The sequence below is a fragment of the Heterodontus francisci genome, chromosome 13 (assembly GCF_036365525.1).
Source record: "Heterodontus francisci isolate sHetFra1 chromosome 13, sHetFra1.hap1, whole genome shotgun sequence".
Classification (NCBI taxonomy): domain Eukaryota; kingdom Metazoa; phylum Chordata; class Chondrichthyes; order Heterodontiformes; family Heterodontidae; genus Heterodontus; species Heterodontus francisci.
Window position 1 is genome coordinate 94603870 of NC_090383.1, and position 20933 is coordinate 94624802.

At 45.3% G+C, this 20933-nt stretch overlaps 1 protein-coding gene across 3 annotated transcripts in view; it reads right to left on the minus strand.

Annotated features, from left to right (window-relative positions):
- Positions 1-20933, minus strand: part of camkmt (calmodulin-lysine N-methyltransferase) — a 438953-nt gene that overhangs the window by 54812 nt on the left and 363208 nt on the right. For all 3 annotated transcript variants that reach the window (XM_068045208.1, XM_068045207.1, XM_068045206.1), the window contains exon 7: positions 7960-8026. In XM_068045208.1, coding sequence (XP_067901309.1) covers positions 7960-8026 — 67 coding nt within the window. The remainder of the gene's footprint in view (positions 1-7959; positions 8027-20933) is intronic.

Sequence of the window (20933 nt, forward strand, 5' to 3'; positions counted from 1 at the left end):
CCTTGTGTCCCAGCAGGCTCTCTTTATATCCCCTCTAAGTCCTCAATTAAACAATGCCCTTCAACTATTTATCTTAACATAATGAACCTACTATTAACACCAGTGTGTTAACTCAACAGCAATCTGATCATATACTGAAGTAAATATCAAACCAATTAATCAATTCTGTAGAACATCCAAGTTGAATTAGAAGACAATCAAAATCAAAAAATGTACTTTATAGCTAATAGCTCCTCTCCAAAACTGAGGCTGAGATAGTGGCCTTGAAATCACTCTCTAGTGTCAATTCATTTAAAGATATAGATATTTGTTACGTGGCAAGGAACCTTTTTTCTATCACTCGTTATTTTTTTTTTACGCCACGGTTCTTGGAACAGACATCAATATTCAGTGCGTTGTTATTCCGTATTGCCGTTCATGCAAGCAGATCGATGATTGTGACGCTGTTATTGCAGGTTTATTGAAGAATAATCCACAGTAGATTATCTAGAAATCCTGCACTCTATCTATATTAATCGGCACAGCTTTAAGTGATACTAATCTGACTGATACTAGACTAGACAGATCATTTCATCAGGGAAAACTGTGTGGACTGGATCGCTTTTTGAAAAGGAATTTCTGATTAAATTAATGAAGCAATGAAGTTCCTTAAAATGATATTTCCATTGTTTAATTTTCACTAAGAAAGGAGCTGAAATGCATAAAAATTAAAATAGGTTTAGAATATTAAATCCTTTATATTACAGATATAAAGCCTGTAAAAGAAGATTAAAGATATTACTCTATCTCTGTCAAGCATTTATCTCCCAGATTACTAACTCTATTGTCTTAAAGCTATCACAGATATTAAAACCTGTTTAACTGATTAAAACATTGTAATCAGCTATTTTTTCTTGTGTATACACAAAAGAAAATGTTTAACCATTGATACAGGAAGTGCATCAAAATAATGTCCCTTTACTCAAGGTTTTGGGTCACCTGGGATTAGAATCTTTGTCTTATAGCAGTTACTGTTCCATTTCTTAGCAGAATTTCACACTTTTATCCCCTCCAATTTTCTCTTGGCCTCTTCTGACTGATATGGAATGGAGTTCTGAGCTATTGCCCAATTGGTCATTCATCCTATTTTTTTTTATTTCCAAAATATACTTTATTCATAAAAATCTGTAAAAATTACATTGCCAGTTTCCAAACAGCACCAAAAAATACAAACATTGCAAGGGAGATCAGTTTCCTTCAATACTGTCATGAGTTTCTTCCCAACCCTTCCGTTTCACAATTGTCACGTCAATTACAGTTTTACATTTACAGCAATTGAGAATATTAACGATACAGTTCGAGGGGTTTCCCATGGATCCAGCCCCTCAGTCCAGCTTGGTGGGGGAACCTTACACTGTGGTCTTTCCCCATTGAGCCTTTGCTGCGGCTGCCCCAAGCTTTAGTGCGTCCCTCAGCACGTAGTCCTGGACCTTGGAATGTGCCAGTCTGCAACATTCGGTGGTGGACAACTCTTTGCGCTGGAAGACCAGCAAGTTTCGGGCAGACCAAAGGGCGTCTATCACCGAATTGATAGTCCTCCAGCAGCAGTTGATGTTTGTCTCGGTGTGCGTCCCTGGGAACAGCCCGTAGAGCACAGGCTCCTGTGTTACAGAGCTGCTTGGGATGAACCTTGACAAAAACCACTGCATCTCTTTCCACACCTGCTTTGCAAAGGCACATTCCAGGAGGAGGTGGGCGGCCGTCTCTTCCCCACCACTGCCAACGCGGGGGCACTGTGCGGAGGGGGCGAGACTTCGGGTGTGCATGAAGGATCTGACGGGGAGGGCCCTTCTCACCACCAGCCAAGCTACGTCTTGGTGCTTGTTTGAAAGTTCTGGTGATGAGGCATTCCGCCAAATGACTTTGACGGTCTGCTCGGGGAACCATCCGACAGGATCCACCGTTTCCTTTTCCCGTAGGGCCTTGAGGACATTCCATGCAGACCACTGCCTGATGGACCGGTGGTCAAAGGTGTTTTCCCGCAGAAACTGCTCCACGAAGGATAGGTGGTACGGCACCGCCCAACTGCACGGAGCGTTCCGCGGCAATGTGACCAGGCCCATCCTTCGCAACACCGGGGACAGATAGAACCTCAGCACGTAGTGACACTTGGAGTTTGCGTATTGGGGATCTACACACAGCTTGATGCAGCCGCACACGAAGGTGGTCATCAGGATGAGGGCCGCGTTGGGTACATTTTTCCCGCCCTTGTCCAGAGATTTGAACATCGTGTCCCTCCGGACCCGGTCCATTTTAGATCCCCAGACGAAGCGGAAAATGGCTCGGGTGACTGCCACGGCGCAGGAGTGGGGTATGGGCCAGACCTGCGTCACGTAGAGCAACAACGTGAGCGCCTCGCACCTGATGACCAGGTTCTTACCCACAATGGAGAGAGATCGCTGCCCCCACATGCCCAACTTTTGTCGTACCTTGGCTACTCGCTCCTCCCATGTTTTGGTGCACGCCCCGGCCCTTCCGAACCATATCCCCAGCACCTTCAGGTAATCTGACCTGACGGTGAAGGGGACAAAGGATCGGTCAGCCCAGTTCCCAAAGAACATGGCCTCGCTCTTGCCGTGGTTAACTTTGGCTCCCGAGGCCAGTTCGAACTGGTCGCAGATGCTCATCAGTCTGCGCACGGACAGCGGATCCGAGCAGAAAACGGCGACGTCATCCATGTACAGGGAGGTTTTGACCTGAGTGCCTCCGCTGCCTGGGATTGTCACCCCTCTTATGCTCGCATCCTTCCTAATAGACTCAGCAAAGGGTTCAATACAGCAAACAAACAAGACCGGGGACAGAGGACAGCCCTGTCTGACTCCAGATTTGATCGGGAAACTTTCCGATTTCCACCCGTTGATTGAGACTGCGCTACTGATGTTTGTGTAGAGCAGTTGGATCCAATTGCAGATTCCCTCCCCAAACCCCATTTTGGAAAGCACGTCCATCATGTAGGTGTGCGATATCCTGTCAAAAGCCTTCTCCTGGTCCAGGCTGATGAGGCAGGTGTCCACCCTCCTGTCCCGTACGTAGGCGATCGTATCCCTGAGTAGCGCGAGGCTATCAGAGATCTTCCTGCCGGGTACAGTACAGGTCTGATCGGGGTGAATCACCAGCTCCAGAGCAGACTTGACTCGACTGGCTATGACTTTGGACAGAATCTTGTAATCAACATTAAGCAGTGAGATGGGCCGCCAATTTCTGATTTCTGCCCTCTCCCCCTTCTGCTTGTAAATGAGGGTGATGATGCCTTTTCTCATGGATTCTGACATGCTACCGGCCAGGAGCATACTCTCGTATACTTCCAGCAGGTCCGGGCCGACCCAGTCCCACAGGGCCGAGTACAACTCGACCGGTAAGCCGTCGCTCCCGGGAGTTTTACTCGCCTCGAAAGACTCGACGGCCTTTGTCAGCTCGTCCAGAGTTAGCGGCTTGTCCAGTCCCTCCCTCCTGCTGTCATCTAAGACCTCTGTGATAGATGACAGGAAGGACTGGGAGGCTCTGCTGTCTGTGGGCTTCGCGTCATACAACCCAGCATAAAAGGATTTGCTGATCCTTAGTATGTCGGACTGCGAAGACGTTACCGAGCCATCTTCTTCCTTCAGGCTGCTGATAACAGAGCTCTCTCTGTGTACCTTTTGGAAGAAGTAACGCGAGCACATCTCATCCTGCTCGATGGAGCGGACTCTGGACCGGAAGATGATCTTGGAGGCCTCCTTGGCAAAGAGCGAGGCCTGCTGGCTCTTCACCTCTTGGAGGTCCTCCTTGACCTCGACCCCATTGACTGCAACCGGAGTAGATTTTGCATAATTTTCTGGAGTCGGGACAGTTCCCTCTGTCTCTCTCTCGCCTTCTGAACACCTTTGTGGATGAAGAACCTCTTGATGTTCTCCTTACTCGCTTCCCACCAGTGAACTGGAGACTCAAAGAGGGGTTTCACGGTCCTCCAACCATTGTAATCCCTTTTGAGTTCCTCAACGTTCTCTGGGGTCAGCAGTGTCGCATTGAGCTTCCACGTCCCTCTGCCAACCCGCTGGTCGTCCTGTAAGTGCCAGTCGGCCAGTAAGAGGCAGTGGTCGGAGAAGAACACCGGCTTGACGTCGGTGGATCCGACCGTGACAGCACGGGACACAAACAGGAAGTCAATCCTGGAACGGGCAGACCCGTCCGATCTTGACCATGTGTATCTGCGCTGCGCTCCGTCTGCAGGTTTTCTGAAGACGTCGTGCAGTTTGGCATCCTTAACTGTTTCTATTAGGAATCTGGACGTAGCGTCCAGTTTGCTGTCATCACTGCCGGATCGTCCAGCCGCATCGATGATGCAGTTGAAGTCACCGCCTAGGATGACCGGCCTGGACGTCGCCAGCAGCAGTGGGAGCTGCTGGAAGACGGTCAGCCGCTCGCTGCGTTGTACCGGGGCGTACACGTTGATCAACCGGAGCGGAGCGTTGTTGTACATCACGTCTGCTACGAGGAGGCGGCCGCCCACCACCTCCTTAACTTCGGAGATGGTGAAGTTACCTCCCCGCAGCAGAATACCCAGGCCGGAGGAACGGCAGTCATTACCCCCCGACCAGATCGATGGCCCGTGGGACCACCATCGCGACCACTGCCTGTAGGTGCTGAGGTGTGGTATTCCACACTCCTGCAGAAACAGTAGGTCAGCTTTGACCTTGGCAAGGTAATCCAAGGTTGAAACACATCGCGTAGTCGATTTAATGCTACGCACATTAATGGAAGCAATTCTTATACCCATTTTATGCTAAAAACTAGTTGTTGCTTCCCATACCATTTGTCCTCGCTAGTCCCAGTCCTTCCCCTTCGGGATGTTCCTGCATACCCATCGTATGCGCAAGCAGTTTCACGTTGGTTGGGCTCAGAAACCCCTCCTGAATTTTCATGCAGGGTTTGTGCCGCTCGGGTGACATCGGGGGGGTCTTGTAGGCAGAGAGGATTGGGTTGTCCTCAGCTGCTTCCATCTGTTCCTCCTCGAAAACATCACAGCTCCCGGTCTCCCGGAGCTCAGGTGCGCCAGACGTGTCTTTGCTCCCGGTGTCCCGGAGCTGAGATGCGTTGGCCACGTCGTTACGTGTGGGGAATTGGGGTTGGGCCACGCCGGGCCCATCACAGCTTCCAGTGCCCGGGGGCTGGGATGCTTTATCATCCATCTCGGAGTTCTGCCGCCTCTTTTGAAGGGGCTGTCGTTCCAGCATTTCCCCGTCCAGTGAAGAGGAGTTGTTGCAGTCTGATTCAGAAGAGAGCCTCCTCTTGCCACTGGTTTGGGTGGTGGCTTTGGGATGTTTTTTCTTTGTGGTTTTCCTCTGGACCACTTGCCACTGACCTGTTTGTCCATCTGCTGCCTCCTCCTCCATTGATTCTGTCTGTGGAGGAGGGGTTTCCAGGCGCTGGGTAGGTGCTGGGTCGTTGGTTTCAGCCGCCTCCCCTTCCTTCTCAGGTTGAAGTTCCTCACTGCAAACAAGGTTGCTGGTCTCCTTTCGAACAGCGGACGCCTTCGTCGAACCTTCTCCCGGCCTTTCCTTGGACCTTGCCGCCTGAGCATAGCTGAGGCAACGTTTGGGGCAGGTCTTGTAGAGATGGCCTGCCGCACCGCACAAGTTGCAACACTTAGTCTGCTTACAGTCCTTGGTCTGATGGCCTTCCTCCTTGCAGTTCTTGCAAACAACCGTGCTGCAGTTGGCTGCCATGTGACCAGATTTGCCACAGGTGCGGCAAACTCTGGGCTGCCCAGCGTAGACCAAGAAGCCTCGACTTCCCCCGATAGCGAAGCTGGAGGGAGGGTGGATGATGGCTCCACTGGGATCTACCTTCAAGGTCACCTTGACCTGCCGCTTGCTGGTCCAGATCCCAAAGGGGTCCTTGACATCAGTGCTGCTGCCGGCCACCTCGACGTACCTGGCGAGAAAGGTGAGTACATCCACCACCGGAACATGGGGGTTGTAGAGGTGAATCGTCACCACCCGGTCCCGTTGTGACGGAAGCGTGAAGAGCGGCTCCGCTGTGAGGATCGACAGTGGCGCCCGGTCCCCTTTCTCCTTGAACGCCTTCAGGAACTTGATGCATCCCGCCACGTTCCGGAACGTCACGTCGAAGTATCCACTGCTGGGGAAATCCTGCAGGCAGAAGACGTCCGTCGCTTGAAATCCGCAGCAATCGAAGAGAATTTTCTTGATGAAGAAGGTGCGATCGACCGGTGCATCTCCTTCCTTGTCCTTCACGACCACCCGAACGGTGTTGCGCACTCCCTGGCCCGAAGCTCGAAAATTGGTTATAGCCATTTTACTCAAAGCTTCCCCAGGATCAAAAGGCAATGATCATGGTCTCTTCTCAATCAAATAAGCACTGATAAGAACAGATACTACACTTGATCTTAGCCAAAAGTTTCAGTTGGAACTGTTACAACAGTCAGTTGCTTCTTGCCTGCCAGAAGAAGAACAGCTCAACTCTCTCTCTCTCTTGAAAACAAATCCTGCATCCAGTGTGTCAGATTCCTGTTTTCACCCGTATTTTAAGAAACCCTGCATGTTTGAAGAAACCTTTGCATATCGAATGCGTGGGAACTGAAACCTTGTTGCTGCATTCCTGCTGGAAGACCTATCTGGAGCCTCTGTAGTCACATCTCTTGGAAAGCCTGTCCAAACTGATCTTCAACATCACCTGGTAAGAACTGTTCTACAAAGATCCTAGTAACGGCTGCCTATACACATTTGGGACGCCAAACCAAAACAAAGGACATCTTTCCATACCTTCTTTTCAGCTTAAGTGTTTTTTTTCCTTCTGTTTTCTTTGTTAACAGCTAGAACCAAAAATCACTTTTATTTTCCCGGTTAACCAGTGTGTATGTATGTGTGTATGTGAGGGGCTAGGATAAATATAGGGATTTAATATTTCAGTTTGTGTGTATGTTTTACTTCATTATTGGTTACGACTTGATTTATAATAAACTGATAATTTTGTTGTTTATTAAAGAAACCTGGTTGGTGTGTTTTATTCGGGGGAAAAATAAAGTATATGATTGACTGTATCCGGAAGTGGCAAAATTTAAATATATGTTGTGACCTGTGGAGAAGTGGGACTAAAATAAACAGTGCACTCCTCCCAACTTGGTCGTAACAGTACCCACATGGGTCTTGGTTATGCCTGTCTTTTTGTGGGGTATGTCAAACATTCTTGTTCCAGTCCTACTCAGGTCCCCTCCCCCAACTCTTTTTCTGGTACATTGATGACTGTATCAATGCCATTTCCTGCTCTCGCTTGGAACTGGAAAACTTCAATTTTGCTTCCAATTTTCACTCTTCTCTTACCTTCACATGGTCCATCTCTGACATTTCCCTTTCTTTCCTCGACTTCTCTGTCTCCATTTCTGGAAATGTCTACTAATATTCACAGCTACCTCGACTACACTTTCTCACACCCTGTCTCTTATAAAGACTCCATTCCATTCTCCCAGTTTCTCCTTCTCCACGTATCTGTTTTGATTATGCAATCTTCCATTACAGCACTTCTGATATGTCATTTAATCTCTCCCGCCCTCTACCCTATCTCAGACCTGCTTCTCTCTTCACAGCTGCTGAGTATTTCCAGCATTTCCTGTTTTTACACGTATTCCCACTTTGCTCCATTTTGGTTGATCTCAATTTTATTTTTCAACCACATTCTTTAATCCCGTTTTCTCAGAAATACCTCTATTTGCTTCAGTGATCTTCCCTGTTATTGTTGACATATTTTATAAAATTCGACTTTAAATGTTACAGTAGCTTCAATATTGTTGAAAGAAGTTTCCTGTATAAATCTCAAACGGTGTACCAGTACGTACTCAGTTTTATGGAATTTACAGGTTAAATATACATATAAATTATCAAATTGTTTCCAATAAAAGAACGGAAATAAGGAACATCTTACCGGCTTGAAACAGAGGAAGCCCTGAATAGTCCAAGCTTCTTGTTTCTTTCAATGACGTCACTAACATCTGAAAAGGTTTGGTTAATCAAGGATGAAAACAAAGTTACAGTTATCTGACATATAAATCTTTTAAAAATAGAAAACATTTGGAGTTTACTATCACTTGGCTCATGTGTGGCCACACCTCACCCACTTACTGAAGCCTCTCTGTCTGGCTATTCCTTGCACCACCTGTCCTGCACGAGCTGCTGTGATGGCGATGTGGCCCTCATTACCAAATCACATCTTGGTTTCCCCCCCTTACTCCTCTGGTAACTTTTTTTTTCAGTGCCTCCCCTTATTTCATCCTTTGCACCTCTCCATTAAAATTCTCATTCTCTAGCACCTCCCAACAAGTTTCTTAGCAAGATATCTTATCTCCTATTTTCCCAAGTGTTATTGGGCCTTACTCACCTCTGCCAGAACTGCTCATTGCTCTAGAATCATCCATTGAGAACAAAGATACTTATTTTCCAAAAAAACCCCTCCCCGACCCCTCCACAATCACTTCCAAGAACAAGAATGAGGAATTCGTGGACTTCTTTATCAGTAAGATCAAGATCATTCATTCAGTTGCCTCCCTCGCACCCCCCTTTTTCCTTACTCAAGCCAAAACTCCCCACCCATCCCCCCTCAACTTGGCGCTTCCGGCTCCATTGCCCCACTCCCACTTAACAGCTAACCACCTAACTTCCCTTCCTGACCCCCTTGCCAGCTGACAATGTAAATGGTTCCCTCTCCTCTGGTACAATATCCCTTTCAAAACGTCACTAATCAACCCCCACTTAAAAGAAATCCATGCTTGCCCCATGTCCTTTGAAATGAGTGCTTCATTTCCAACTGCCCGCCAACCCCGCCCCCCCCCACCCCCTTTTCTCTTCATAGTCTATCCCCACCTGTGCCCATCCTTGCACAGGCTGGCAACAGATCATTTGTATTTATACAGCTTCACATTGACATGAAGCTCCAAACTGTACATGAAGATTTACAGTAATTAGAATCTGACCAGCTACTTTTGAAATATTAGATACAAGATACAGTTAAAGAGTTATGGCAATTTTCTAAGCGTATCTTGTTCAGGAAGAAGTGCCAAAGTGATGGGCAAACAGTAGTCATTAAGCAAAAGAAGGAAAGGGAGAAAGAATGATGAGGAGATAACACAAAGATAATGTGATAAGGATGTTTTGAAGGCAAGTCGAGGGATGGAAGGCAGAGGTATTACGAAAAAGTTCCATTTGGTGAACAAACAGTGGCTGAAAGATTTGCTACAGATAGTAAGGTGAGGAACAAAGAGTAGACCAATGTCAATGAGCGAAAGCTAACTGGAAGATTAGAGTAGATTGCAGAGGTAGGATGGGGTGAGACCATGACTGGATCTGAGGCAAGAAAGCGGATCTTAAAGTTAATTCACGACAGCACATGGAGCCAGGTGGGGACCGCTGTGAGGGGTCTATGGGCTAGATGGAAGTGATGATATGGGCTACAACATTCTGCTTTAGTTGTAGTTTCTGGAGAGTGGAGACTGACAAGGACAGAATTGGAGTAATCAAACATTAAGATAATAAAGCCTTAGATAAGGTTTCCAGCAACAGAGGGGGAGAAGTAGGGACAGAGGAGGGAAGTGTTATGGAGATGCCACATCATAGGCTTGCAACAAAGTTGAAGCCCAGGAAAAAAAAAAGGATACTGGCAACATGGATACAAAATTGGCTAAGTGACAGGAAACAGATTGGTTGTGAATGATTTTTCAACCTGGAGGAAGATATACAGTAGGGTTCCCCAGGGGTTGTACTAGGACCATGCTTTTCTTGATATGTATTAACGACTTGGACCTGGGTGTACAGGGCACAATTTCACAATTTGCAGATGACACAAAACTTGGAGCGTAGTGAACTGTGCGGAAGATAGTGATCGATTTCAAGATGACAGATAGGCTGGTGGAATGGGACAACACGTGGCAGATGAAATTTAATACAGAGAAGTGTGAAGTGATACATTTCGGCAGGAAGAACAAGGAAAAGCAAAATACAGGGTACAATTCTAAAGGGGATGCAGGAACAGAGACACCTGGGGGGTATATGCGCACAAATGGTTGAAGGTGGCAGGGCAAGTTGAGCAGGTGGTTAAAAAGGCATACAAGAATACTGGACTTTATAAACAGAAGCAGAGAGTACAAACACAAGGAAGTTATGGTTAACCTTTATAATACACTGGTTCGGCCTTGCTGTGATATTACTTTAACTGCTTTTATACTCGTCAACATACTACTGAATATGTAAATAGTTTAGTATAAATCATAGGAAGTGATGCAAGCTAACATGTGATACAGTAGTTGGAGCAGTGTTAGTCAGCAGGTAAAACGTGATTTAAGAGCTCTCCTGTAATTCTATAATAAAGAATCCTTCGTTTAACTTAATCATCCTCATAGTGTTTGGTATGTTTGTGTTAAAAACCAATAACACAATATGGTGGCAGTGGAACACAACAGGGTAGTAGTGATGCAGTGGTGCACAACGTGTTAGTAGTGGTGTTCGATACAGTGACAGCGATCACAAGCGCGACATCACGGACAACGGCTTCTCCCATACAAAGCCATAAAAGCCTGGGACAATATGAATATAGGAAGTATGATCAGCAAGTTCGCAGATGACACGAAAATTGGTGGTGTTGTAAATAGTGAGGAGGAAATCCTTAGATTACAGGGAGATATAGATGGGCTGGTAAGATGGGCGGAGCAGTGGCAAATGGAATTTATTCCTGAAAAGTGTGAGGTGATGCATTTTGGGAGGACTAACAAGACAAGGGAACATATAATGGATGGTAGGACCCTAGAAAGTACAGAGGGTCAGAGGGACCTTGGTGTACTTGTCCATAGATCACTGAAGGCAGCAGCACAGGTAGATAAGGTGGTTAGGAAGGCATATGGGATACTTGCCTTTATTAGCCGAGGCATAGAATGTAAGAGCAGGGAGCTTATGATGGAGCTATATAAAACGCTAGTTAGGCCACAGCTGGAGTACTGTGTACAGGTCTGGTCACCACACTATAGGAAGGATGTGATTGCACTGGAGAGGGTGCAGAGGAGATTCACCAAGATAAATAAAAGCAAAATACTGCGGATGCTGGAAATCTGAAATTAAAACAAGAAATGCTGGAAATACTCAGCAGGTCTGGCAGAATCTGTGGAGAGAGAAGCAGAGTTAACGTTTCAGGTCAGTGACCCTTCTTCAGATTCACCAGGATGTTGCCTGGGCTGGAGCATTTCAGCCAGGAAGAGAGACTGAAAAGGCTAGGATTGTTTTCCTTGGAGCAGAGAAGGCTCAGAGGGGACATGATTGAGGTGTACAAGATTATGAGGGGCATTGATAGGTTAGATAGGAAGAAACTTTTACCCTTAGTGGAGGGGTCAAGAACCAGGGGACATAGATTTAGGGCAAGTGGCAGGAGATTTACGGGGGATTTGAGGAAGCATTTTATCACCCAGAGGGTGGTTGGTATCTGGAATGCACTGCCTGAAGAGGTGGTGGAGGCAGGAACCCTCACAACATTTAAGAAGTATTTAGATGAGCACTTGAAACGCCATAGCATACAAGGCTACGGGCCAAGTGCAGGAATATGGGATGAGAATAGTTGGGTGCTGTATGGCCGGCACAGACACGATGGACCAAAGGGCCTGATTCTGTGCTGTATAACTCTATGACCCTAATACTGAAGACATCTGGAAGCAGCAGCAGCAGTGCAACATAGGGCCAGATTAAAAGTTGACCCTCGAGAATCAATACTCCGAGAGTGTGTGAATGAATGAAAGGTGTAGTTTATTCGAACGATAGTTGACCAGAAAGGCAGTATTCTGGCGGAATCGGGCTCAAAAGAGGAAAAAAGAGTTGATTTGAATCGGGGCTGTGACACTGCATTGCCATTACGTGCCGTGATTTTCCCGCCAAATAAGCTTAGTGAGCGGAGTCTCCCTATGCAGAGGCTGAAAGCCCGCACTGCAACCACAGAGCTCAGGGCATGGCAGAGGTCCAGTGCGGGAGGCACAGTAGACCTGCACTGTTTTTTTCCTTGAAGGAAAGCTATTAAAAAGAAAATAATTTAAGGGGAAAGGTCTGGCAATAGAATTCTTGTGAGCAAGAAGTTGTGACATCATGACAACAAAATATCCAGCCATGAATTGGAGGGTTCTGGATGTCCCTCACGAATTCCAACTATTCAGAAGCCAATGGAGGTATTCTTTTTAGATCTTGCAGTCACAGAACTCAACAAGTGAGCACTAAAAATAAAGACAGTGATTGGCAATGAAGATCTCCATCGCATCAACACTTGTGGACTGTCAGAAGCAGACCAGAAAGACCCATCTAAACTCTACACAACGCTGGAAGACCAACTAAAAGTCAAGGTCAATTTCAGGATCCATCGACTCGAATTGATAGCCTACAAACAACAGCCCAAAGAAACTATTGACCAGTTTATCAGTAGATGTCGAGAAAAAGGCAAAGATTGTGATTTCTCAGATGCCGAACTCTCCGAAAGAATAATGGAGCTGGTAATCGCATCAACTCCAACGAAGGCATTTCAAAAGGATCTGCTTGATAAGAAAAGACATTGACAGTCTCCTCAAAGATGGCAAGAAATACAAAGCCATAGCTGTGAGCAGGAAATAGATACAAGCGCTTGCAGCAACAACAACCACAGGTGAGATTGCCAAGGCACCTCGACAGGGCAAGGTGTGCAGCAAGTGTGGCCTAGTGCATCAGCCACGTAACTGCCCTGTATTCAGAGATACCTGCAAGATGTGTAGTCTAAAGGGTCACTGGGCAAGACTGTGTAGGAAATCTGGCAGTGAAGAAGCAGTCAGAAGCCACAGCTCAATAAAAAACAGACACCACCTACTGGCAAGAATAAAAAAGAGTTCACCAAGTACCAGTTCAAGCACAGGCATGTCCACGAGGTAGGCAAAGAAAGCACTGAAGCTTTCCATATGAGGTCAGTCGCAGAGTACATGGATGCAATCACACAAATGAAACCTTCACCACAGTCAAAATCATATGCCCTAACAAGAGTGGCAAGCACAAGTTACGACTGAAGATACTGGGGCAAGCGCCAACATTTTACCGCTGTGGATACTCAAAGATATGTACCTAGCGAAGTGGAAGTCTATGTTACAGCCAACAAGAGCTAGACTCACTGCATATAATCTTTGGAATTCTCTACCCCAGGGGGTTGTGGATGTGCAGTCACTGAGTATGTTTAAAGCAGAGATTGACAGATTTCTAAATACCAATGACGTAAGGGGATATGAGGATAGTATGGGAAAAAGTCGTTGAAGTGGATATCAGCCATGATCGTAGTGAATGGCGTGGCAGGCTCGATGGGCTGAATGGCCTACTCCTGCTCCTATGTTCACCAATCTACTGCGTGGGAGTATTTTTGTTGAAATGAGATATGGAAGTTCTGTATGGTCACCACAAGTCTTCTCTGTTGTTGACACCAATGATCTAGCGGTAGCTGGACTACCAGGATGCAGTGAACTCCAGATTATAACGATTCACGAGATCAGTAGAGCGCCAATGCTAGATAATCAAGGCAAGTGTGATCCCATTGAGTCTCAACAGAAATACCTGGATAGGTTTGACACCTTGGGCAGTTTTATAGGAGGCGCTGTTCTTCGCTTGAAAAACGAAGCTGTTCCTTTCATAGCTACATCACAGAAGTGTAGTGTCCACATAAAGAACAAGCTAAAGGCTGGGCATGACACGACAGAATGTTCAGCAACACACTGATTGGTGTAGCTCTATAAACACTAATTAAGAAAGATGGTACCATTCGAGTATACCTGGATCCCAGAAGAATGAATCGAGCACTCAAAAGGTGTCCTCACGAGATTTCTACTTTAGAAGAGCTGGACCCAAGGTTTGCTAGAGCCAAGTTTTTCTTGAAGTTGGATGCAAAACATGGATATTGGTCAGTGCACCTTTCCAAAGATTCACAGGAACTATCAACCTTCAGAAAAATTTGGGAGGTATTGCTTTCTACGGTTACCATTTGGTCTGTGAGTGAGTCAAGATCTGTTCCAACAACATATGGATTACATTACTGAGAGTGTTCCTAGCTGTGCCTGCATTGCAGATGGCATAGTAGTCATGGGAAGTACCAAGGAAGAGCATGACAAAAATCTTCACATTCTAATGGAGACGACTAGAAAAGAAGGTCTCATGTTTAATAGCAAAAATGTGCTACCAATGTGAGCCATATCAATCTATTCTGACACTGGAATATGGCCAGATCCCAGTAAAGTTGAGGATGTACCATCAATGCCTACTCCTCAAGAGAAGGGAGAGTTAGAGATGTTTGGCCCTGTTTAACTTCTTAGCACCATATAGCTTGAATTTTTCTGAGAAAGTATCACCACTGCGTGAACTTCACAAGAAAGATATGCCATTCTTGTGACAGGAAGATCATCTGCGGGCTTTCGATTTGTTAAAAGTAATTTTCTGCTGAAGCATGTTTACAATATTATGACCCAAGGAAGGAAACTACACTTGAAGTAGATGCTTCACAAAACAGCATGTCTGTTACAGGAAGGACCTAAAGGTTTATCACCCACTCAGGTGAACTATTCAAACATAGTACAAGAAACATTGGCATTAGTGTTCGGTATCATCAGATTCCATACATATCTATTTGGCAAACGCTTTGTTGTCAAGACTGATCGCAAGCTGTTGGCACTGATTTGGCAAAATACACTCACCAGCACCCCATCTTGACTGCAAAGACTACTGATTAAAGTACGGGGTACGATTGCGAGGTCCAACATAAATCTGGAAACCTCATGGTTATGTCTGACACATTGAACAGGCTACCCAACCCCAAGAAGATGTGCTGTTAGATGCCCAAGTAAACGAAATGCATGCAGAACCATAAGATGTGTACAACTTTAATCTAATGCAATTTGAGCAGAAGAAACGTGAAGAGCTCCAAGAAGAGACTTCCAGAGATCATGTCCTAAGGGCATTATGGCAGCTCATCATCAGTGGATGGTCGGACATAATGCAAGAGATTCCCACAGAACTCAGAACCTTTTGGCCATATCGTGATGAGTTAGGGATAGCTAGTTGTGTCATTTTCAAAGGTAGACAAGTGCTGATACCAGAAACACTTCATCAAGATATCCTTACACAATTATATCAAGGTCATGTGGGCATTAAAAGATCAAGACGACTTGCACGAGACAGTTTATTGGTCAGGGATCAATAAGGGCACAGAAGTGAGAATGTGCGATGCATATCAAGAGCATCAGCCAATCAACACAGAGAGCCACTTCATCCTCTTGATGTTCCATCACATCCATGGTCAAGAATAGCTACTGACTTAAATACTGTCAAAGGTGATGACTTCTTACTGATTACCGACTACTTCTCCCAACTTCCTATCATTTGCCAACTGAGGGATACATCAAGAGCATCGGTAGCAAACATGATGAGTGCCATTTTCAGTCTTCAGTAAAATACCCGCGGAGGCGGGCGAGGGCCCTTAAGTGGCCACTTAAGGGCCTTGATTGGCCTTGTGTGGGCCATTGCCACCCCCCCACTCTGACCGCCATTAACATATTGAATATGTAAATAGTTTAATATACATCACAGGAAGTGATGCAAGCAAACATATGATACAGTAGTTGGAGCAGTGTTAGTCAGCAGGTAGCACATGTATTGAAAAGCTCTCCTGTAATTCTGTAATAAAGAACCCTTCTTTTAACTTACCAATCATCCTCATAGTATTTGGTATGTTTGTGTTAAGAACCAATAACACAAAAGGCCTCAATTGGAGTATTGTGTCCAATTCTGGGCACTGTACTTCAGGAAGAATGTGAAGGCTTTGGAGAGAGTGCAGAAAAGACTTACAAGAATGATTACAGGGATGAGAGACGTTGGCTATGTGCATAAATTTGAGAAATTGGGGTTATTCTCCTTAGAGCAGAGACGCATGGCAGATGATTTAGTAGAGGTGTTCAAAATTATGAAAGACTAGACAGAGTAGATAGGGAGAAACTGTTCCATTGGTGGATGGGTTGAGAACTAGTGAACACAGATTTAAGGTGATTGGCAAAAGAACCAAAGGCGACATGAGGAAAAACCTTTTCATGCAGGGTATAAAAGCAAAATACTGCGGATGCTGGAAATCTGAAATAAAAACAAGAAATGCTGGAACCACTCAGCAGGTCTGGCAGCATCTGTGGAAAGAGAAGCAGAGTTAACGTTTCGGGTCAGTGACCCTTCTTCGGAACTGACTTTTCATGCAGGGAGTAGTTACGATCTGAAATGCACTGCCTGAAAGGGCAATGAAGGCAGATTCAATCGTGGCTTTCAAAAGGCACTTGGATAAGTACTTGAAGGGAAAACATTTGCAGGACTATGGAGAAAGGGCCAAAGAGTGGGACTAGCTAAATTACTCTTTCCGACATGGCCTCCTTCTGTGCTGTAATCATTCTGTGATTCTAATACTTGTGGGGAAGAAGCCAAACTTGGGGGTCAGGCAGCATACCAAAGTTCTGCACCTCTGCATTTAGACTAGGTGGAAGTCAGGGACGTTTATGGAGCCGAGATAAGTGAACTGAAGGTATTTGCAGGAACTAGAGTGAATGGCTTAAGTTTTACTGACATTTAGCTAGATAAAATTTTAATTCATCTAGGTCTTAGTGTTAGATAAGCACTTGTAAGTGGCAACAGCCTTCATTTTGGTAAGGAAGTGGAGAGGTAGACTGATTTATTTTTAGCTTCAAAAGTGGAAATAGCCAATTTTCTCCCGTCCTGTCTGGATAGTAATTACTCTTGTTGGGATATGGTTCCGTGGATGCCTGGAGCCCTCACATACTTTGTCCAAGGAGCTATCTTCCAGACTAGACAGTGGACATCATAAGGCCTTTTTGCTGCTGGGGAAGAGAAGAACATATCACAGCAAAGGCCAGTCTTCTCCATTCATATATGCTCCCTAGCTGTTTTTCCCCTTCCCAGGCCAATTGCAATGCCCCTACTATCACCCTGACTGAAATTAACCAGCTCACACATACTAGAATCAAATCTGGGAGACCAGCAAAAATCTTACTTAATGTTAAAAGCCTGTTATCAGATTAGAAACTAAATATTTCCTCAGTCCATAAACCATCTCTTTAGCACGAGTAGATAGTGTTGTAAACCCATGTGTATTTCCACAGAAAGCCATCCAAAAACATCTTATTATTTCTTTATAAACAGTCTTGGACACTTGCCAGTATGTCTTCAGAGGTGTTATTAAGGATCAAGCAGTGCTTTACATTGAGAAGGTGTGAGACGACCTATTGAATTAACAAACAGGAGCGTCCTTGGAGGAGATGTTTTAATAAACTAAACAAAATGAATTATACATACAACCAAATCTCTCTCCACATTTATAGAGTTAGAGTGCACATATAAAAGGGGCTCCTTGTAAACAATGCATTCTTTTTTTATTTTGACCACTCGTACACTGCATATTTAATCCGTCTCATTGCTTAAACTGACAAAATGCATAACGATTAGCCCTACAGTGCATTAACAAGGTGGAAAGAGCTGAGGAAATTATAATGGACAGAGATTCTGCAGCAGCAGCCAAGGTTTTTCTTTTTTAAGAGTCCCCTCAGGCTTTTTAGTGCTGAACTGGTTAGGATATAAAATCAATGGGCCAGGGATCAACAATAATTTTATACAACCTAACTATAGAAAACTGGTATAGTTATTATCTGTAATTAATCATAATTCTTAATCCTTTTTTCTTCCAAAATGATGATTGGCAATGGCTAGTGGGTAAAAGGATTGTCATATGGATCCAGAAAGTCACAGGTTCCATTCCTGAGTTGGCTGATCTCAGTTGAGATGCTGCATTGACATCATCCATCTTGGCTGCAAGGACTTCTGCACTTGATCACTACCAGTGGCCCTGTTGGAAGAAGTGGGTGATGGATGCTGAGTGAGAACACCACTAGTCCCTGGCTGTGAAATCACCCACAAGAGTATAGTCACCTGAGATATTTCCCAAATAGACCAATTTATTGCCAGAGGATGGGCTCGCCATCCAATTAAGGACAGTGGGGGGTGGGGGGGGCTCTCAAAGCTGGTGGGCTAATAGGAGGCTCTCCAGCACTGAAGAAGCAGAAGCTGGCCTTACAGGTAACTGAGGGATAAGATGCCACCATTTTGAGATGCCCTCTCTCCAACATTTGTAAAATTTAAAATAAAAAAAGACCTTTGCAGTTGGGCCACCACTGTAGGGAGGCTGGGGGTGCACCTCCCTAAGGTGGTCTGCCGCTGCTGCAGAACCAAAGCAGGCAGGGAGGCCTCTAAGCCTGCCTGGAGCATTGGCCCCCTGTTCTGCTGCTGGGAGGCCACCTCCAGGCAACTGTAACGTCCCCATCGTCTGCAGGGACCTGGAGGCCGACTGGGATTTTCCAGTCGGCCTCTGACAATTGGCCTTAAGTGGCCATTAATCCACTACTTGCGGGCAGGTAGCGTTACCGCCACCCCCACCCCAATCCTGTCTCCGGAAAAATGGCTCGGGGGCAGAATGGGGCCAGGAAGCGGCAAGCAGTGCAGGAAGCAAATGTTTTGGCAGTTGCTCAGCACGCCTAAGGAACTCCTACATTCACTGATGCTGCTGTGGAACTGCTGCTACGCAAAGCAGGTAATAGTAGGGTCACTGCACATCAGTGAGAGTAGGTGCCATTAAGAGTCAATGGCCAACATGCAGGCGTGCTGGGAGCAAATAAAATCTTCCAGGGAAGAATAACCAAGTCATGTTGGATCCCACTGATCAGATCATATTTGTTCAAGTGTTCAGTCACTCTGTCCCTAGTGGCAGATTCTAATAATGTTCCCACAACAATGCTGGACTGACAGATCTGTAGTTACTTGGTTTCTCTTTTATCCTTCTTAAATAATGGAGTGACATTTCCAATATTCCAATCCGACAGCACAATTCCCAAAACAGGAGAACGTTTGGAAGATTATGAATAAATCATTTGCAATTTGCTCACCTACTTATTTTAATAGTCTGGGATTGGAAATCATTAAGTCCTGGAGATTTGGCTATCTTAAGTCTCATTATTTTTTCGATTATCATTTTTTAAAAAAACTGTAATAAATCCAGTAAGTTCCTCACATAGATTTAATTTTAGTTTCCTGTGTACCACTGGCACTTGTCCTCTTCCTCTACTGTGACAACAGATGCAAAGAATACATTTAACAAACACAATACAAAATTCATTTAACTAATGAATACCAAACACATCTTCCCCTCCCCTCCCCTTTCAGTTTTCCAACAGTACTGTTCCCTCCACGACATCCTTGTCCACTCCTCTATTACCTCAAAAGCCCCCTCACCTTCCTATGGCCACTTCCCTTGCAAACACAGGAGATGCTACACATGCCCTTTTATGTCCTCCCTTCCCACTGTCCAAGGTCCCAAACACTCCTTCCAGGTGAAAGAGATTTTCTTATACTTCTTTCAATTTAGTATACCGCATTCGCTGTTCACGATGCTGTCTCCTCTATATTTGGAAAACTTGCTGCAGATTGGGTGACCACTTTGCAGAACACCTCTGTTCAATTTGCAAGCATGACTTCCAGTCACTTGTCATTTTAATTCTCTGCTCCACTCCCACTGTTTCAATGAAGCTCAATGTCAGGCCGAGGAGCAGCACTTCTCATCTGTTGATGAGGCACTTTACAGCCTTCCAGACGCAACACTGAGTTCAACAATTTCAGATTATACCCTGTCCCCATTTTTTTGTTTGTTTTTGGATGGCAGCTGTTGGTAATGATTCTGCATTTTTCCATTTGAATCTGGTCTAAACAGATGTTTTGTTTCTTTATTTGCCCCAATACCACCCCATTTGCTTTGCATTCTGGTGCATTCGCCATGACAACATCTCCACCAATCAGAGTTCACTTGCCAACCAATCAGCACTCTCTTCTCATGCAGTATAAGTTGTTGTTTTCCCTTACATTGGTTATTCTTGCGATTGTCCTGATGAGTGCAAGATGAAAAGCTTTGACAACATGTCTCTATTTTCAGCAATAATACTGAATTGTTCGGGAGCTTAGACACGTTCATACTTAGATGCAGAACAACGAGAAGACCTAACAAGGCTACTCACAGCATTTAAATGAATCCGTAGGGACAAACCAGGATGTACAACCTTAGCTATACATGACGTGAATGAAGGGGAATCCTTTCCTATAAAACAGCATTGTCTTGAAGACCCCCACTTGTCAAGAAGGAGGCATATTAATTTTGTCATATGAACAATAATTTTAAACTGTTGTTGGAGTGAAGAAATGACTTTTTAAAGAGATCACCAGACATTTGGCTGGAGGACATTTATATACTAAGAGACAGTGCTGGAAGAGACAAAAGAATTGCTCACTGATTCAATTAACAAAGATTGGGCCAGGCAATGTTGATCTACATCTTGTTGGGGTAAGAGATGGCACTACATCACAAACCCCCCGCTCCCCCCCCACCACACACACACCGAGAGCGTTGGAATCCACAAACGCAGAAGTGGTTAAGCCAGTTGGTCACATGACAAACAGGCTGGTCCAGGCTTTTTGAACTAGACACAGGACAGTTTGAAGTCAGACAGCAGATCGTAACTGAACCTGGAACAAGACATCCTCTCTCCTGGCTGGCTCTCTCTCGCTTTCTCACAAAGTTCCAGACCAAATGAAGTCACTTAAACCTCAAGAGAGAAAAGACTCCTACATCGAAACAGGTTGAAGCGTGCACTGGGGCCCAACGAATAACAAGACTTACCGGCAACCAAAGACTCCACATGGAACTCAAAGGACTGTAATTACAACCCAGCTATTCGAGTCTTCAGAAGAAGGAATTTTCCTCCACACAAGATCAGGTGTCGGGTTGTT